The sequence below is a fragment of the Rhizopus delemar genome, genomic scaffold (assembly GCF_000149305.1).
Source record: "Rhizopus delemar RA 99-880 supercont3.10 genomic scaffold, whole genome shotgun sequence".
Classification (NCBI taxonomy): Eukaryota; Fungi; Mucoromycota; class Mucoromycetes; order Mucorales; family Rhizopodaceae; genus Rhizopus; species Rhizopus delemar.
In genome coordinates this window covers 1,322,382-1,326,310 of record NW_027137836.1, presented here as the reverse complement: position 1 = coordinate 1,326,310, position 3,929 = coordinate 1,322,382, and the positions used below count along the sequence as shown (strand labels likewise).

The 3,929-nt window shown below is 38.9% G+C and overlaps 3 protein-coding genes across 3 annotated transcripts; all 3 read right to left on the bottom strand.

The window, feature by feature from the left end:
• Positions 1-161: 161 nt before the first annotated feature.
• Positions 162-802, bottom strand: RO3G_12466 (uncharacterized protein; the record flags this gene model as incomplete). The annotated part of the gene is made up of 3 exons (XM_067667050.1): positions 162-182; positions 416-642; positions 769-802. The coding sequence occupies 3 exons, from the start codon at positions 800-802 to the stop codon at positions 162-164; spliced, it is 282 nt and encodes a 93-aa protein (XP_067523151.1).
• Positions 803-2,105: 1,303 nt separating this feature from the next.
• RO3G_12465 (transposase) lies at positions 2,106-2,372 on the bottom strand (the record flags this gene model as incomplete). Its single annotated transcript, XM_067667049.1, has 2 exons — positions 2,106-2,197; positions 2,294-2,372. The coding sequence occupies 2 exons, from the start codon at positions 2,370-2,372 to the stop codon at positions 2,106-2,108; spliced, it is 171 nt and encodes a 56-aa protein (XP_067523150.1).
• A 405-nt stretch (positions 2,373-2,777) lies between these two features.
• RO3G_12464 (uncharacterized protein) lies at positions 2,778-3,718 on the bottom strand (the record flags this gene model as incomplete). Its single annotated transcript, XM_067667048.1, has 2 exons — positions 2,778-2,788; positions 2,914-3,718. 2 exons carry the CDS (start codon positions 3,716-3,718, stop codon positions 2,778-2,780), a joined length of 816 nt encoding a protein of 271 aa, XP_067523149.1.
• Positions 3,719-3,929: the final 211 nt, after the last annotated feature.

Genomic DNA, 3,929 nt, shown 5'->3' with positions numbered 1-3,929 from the left:
ATAAAGTAAACATGACACTAAAATAAGTCATGATCTTTACTATTCATCATTCTGTAAAATGATAGTTAATGGATCAGGTACCTAGTCAACTGTGATCTGACTGGAGACATTTCATATAAATATATCTTTCCTCTCAATGAAGACGGGACAACTCTCCCAGATCAGTTAAAGAACAATAAGATCTATAAAAACAACGAATTAAAAATTTTCATAATCGATTCAGTGATCACTATTCAATCAAACGTGTCAATGATTGGATCTACGCTCATAACTACTCATTTACCCGCCAATTGATAGAAGAATATAAATAGTAGACTTTGTAATGTTTTCTTTTTAACAATTAAGATTGTCTTAAATAAAGTTCAGTCTCAAAAAGTATTCTTTTGGTTTATCTTTGTTATTTCTTTTACTTTACCAGAACATAACAAGCAATACACCAAGAAAGTTTGTTGCGGATATTCTTTGCACTGAGTAATGGCTTCTTTGGCTTCTCAGTCGCGCCTAAGACTATCTTTCGAAGGGCTTTATGAACTGTTTCAATACCTACGTTCTTTCCAATATCGTTTTCAAGACATTTGGTAACCTTCACAGCACTCGGAACACAATTTTTGGTGAGCTGGCGTACATAGTAATGTTCATCAGCTGCAGACAATACCTTAGATCGACCCCCGTTCGGCCTCATAACACTACAGCAATGGGTTTTTCGGAGCCTTCTAATCGTATTCTTACCTAAACCCGTCAATTCTTCCATCTCCCGAACCGACTTACCTTGTTTAAGGAAAGTAATAGCTTGAAATACCATATCTCCTGGGACTTGTTTCACGTTGAGATTTAATGAGCAAGTTATAGCCGAGTAGGAGTTTAAAACTTCCGCAGATGTTAATTAGGACATCGGATACGTTTGCGGCGCTAATACATTCAGTTTGGTGATTGTATGCAAGTTGTTGATGGATATTTTGTAGATATTCTGATTTTTTCAATATGCTCCCAAAACTGTCCCAATGCACCGGTCATTTTTTACATTCATTATCTCCGTCTGTGCTACATAACTTGAGAAGCAGTCTATACCACGTACATCTACACCGCCAAAGCTTTCAAATGAGGTACAACAAGGCATACTTTACGCAATCAGTAATCGCACAATTGACGGTAAAAGACAAAATTACAAAACATTGGGACAGTTTTGGGAGTCACTGTATGTAGCTTGCTACGAAGACTGGATATGGGTTCACGGTAACGGCTTGGTAAGTACACATACAGTAGGTGGAAAAATGGTCCGGATGTTTTTAGAATATTCACAAATATTACCGTAGCTTTACCAAATCTCAATCAAATGAAACGAAACAAACATTATTTTGAAGCGAAAACATTACTTTATTTTTAGTAAAAATTTGATACGTCACACAACATTTCAAAGGGAGCCACAAGAGATCAAACATTTGAGCAACATCCGGACCATTTTTCCGGGTGTCCCTTAATATCTGTTAGTAGTCCGTATATCCCCCTTTTGCTTGAATAACAGCTTTGATTCTATCCGGCATACTGTCTATATACTTTCTACAATCATCTTTTGTAAAGGTCGCCCATGGTTCTTCAATTCGATCCCATAGTTCATGAACGCCTTTAGCTCTGCTTTCATACGCACTTAATTTTAACTTCAGGTGGTGCCAAATGTGTTCAATTGGTTTTAGATCGGGGCTCTGAGCAAGCCAACTATAAATAGACTTGCTATCGAAGTTGTTTTCTTCAAACCAAACTTTTGCAACCTTTGTCGTATGTTTTGGATCGTTATCCTGCTGGAAGTAAATGGTTTTAGGATCGTAATTGTAGTAATTTAGAGTGTCCATTAGCGTTGTATCCAATATATGTACATAATCCTCTTTCTTCATTGTTCCATCATAAATACGACAAGCATACCCAGGACCATTGTATGTAATACAACCCCACATCATAACGCTGCCTCCACCTCCTTTTACTGTCAAATCAAGATGGTGGAATCGGAGCTTGTCATCTGGTCTCTTCCGGTAGTATTTCACACCGTCTGATCCCCAAACGTTTATCTTAGTCTCGTCAGAGAATACCATACAGCACCAATCATCTTTTGTCTAATCCTTGTGGTCATTGGCCCATGTAAGTCGCTTTTTCATATGAATAGCCTCTAAAAACGGCTTGTGCTTCTTGATACGGGCCTGGAATCCTATTGATTTTAAAAGCTTTAAGCAAGCAAAGTAGCCAATTACGCATTCAATATCACATAAATATCGTTGTACATCCTTCCCGGTCTTTAATTTACCTGTTATGACTGACCGTCTGATGTAGGGCTTGGTAGTAGCAGTAATTTCGGACTTACGGCCTGATTTAATGGTCCTCATGTTTGAAAACCATCTTCGTTATAGCCATTGATGGTGCTTTTCTTGACTCCAGGTACTCGTTCTATGATTGATGAGTAACGGTGACCAGATTTGAGTAAGGACTTGATGTTATTTTGTACATCCAAAGGCAAAGAGCGAACCATATTTATATAAAACAGCAATAATAACGGAAGAAGACGAACGTATGCTAAATCAGCAAAAAAAATGTAGATATTTATATTTTTTTTTATTATTAATATGAATCTAATGTATTATTAATTATCTGAAACGGAAGAGATGACTTCTGAGTCAGCGGCATTGAACAATCTTGGTAATTAAAATCTTATGAGGCACCCGGAAAAATGGTCCGGATGTTGCTCAAATGTTTGATCTCTTGTGGCTCCCTTTGAAATGTTGTGTGACGTATCAAATTTTTACTAAAAATAAAGTAATGTTTTCGCTTCAAAATAATGTTTGTTTCGTTTCATTTGATTGAGATTTGGTAAAGCTACGGTAATATTTGTGAATATTCTAAAAACATCCGGACCATTTTTCCACCTACTGTACTCATAGTCATGATGAGCAGCGACAGGGACAAAGCGGCGATGGATAGCTTCCATTTGACGAGCAGTAGCCTTGCGACGGCGTGCAGGTGCCTTGCTCTTTGGTGCAGGTGCATCCTTACCTTTGGTTGCCACAGCAGCGAAAGAAAGCGGTTTGCTAGTTGAAGTCAAAGAGGCATTTTGGGTGGCATACTTTGAGGCTTCTGTTCCTTGAGTAGCTTTGGCATCCAAGACCAAGGTGGGGATGGCTTCAGTAGATACCTGTGCTTCAAGCTCGGCAATACGCTGTTGAGCAAGGTCCAAGTCGGTGCGCAAACGTTTGTTCTCAGCCATGACTTCTTCAAGAGCATTCAAACGTTGGTTCAAGAAGCGGGTTTGATCTTGTTGTTGTTTTTGATATACTATAAACCAATCTGGAATACCAGATTGGGAACTAAGATCAAGTATTTGAGTTTCGCATAGAGCTAAAGGCGGGTTTACTTCCCTGGTAAAGAATGGTTTGGATGCGGGGTTATTCTGACTAAAAGAAAAGTCCACAGGCTTGTCTAAACTGAGCTTGAAATCGGAGGTGCTGACATTCAAGCTCTTGTTCTTGACCATCTGACTACGGGTAGTAGGCTTGGTGATAGTCTTCTTGACATTCGTAGGAACGTAAGGTGGAGTTCTGTCAGCAATTGTGCGCTTGCTGGGAATTTCAATTGGGGTGCCCGTAGTGTGTGCGGGCTGAACTGGTGGTGCGGGTTGAACAAGTTGTGCCGACACGGACACGGCATTGCCACTCTGATCTTGACAAGTTTTTTCCATGAGAGATCTCGAAATGTCAATATTCAAACGATTCGTTTTTTGGATGTAGCTAGTCGAATACGCTTCTATTGAGGTTCTAGTTTGTAATAAAGTTGTTTTTGATGTTGTATCTATCTTGCTAATGATGGATGGATGGTTTTCAACAGATGGATGAAGAAGGTTTTAAAGGGGATAAACGTTTAGCCAGATATAAATTTGGTGTAACGGTTAA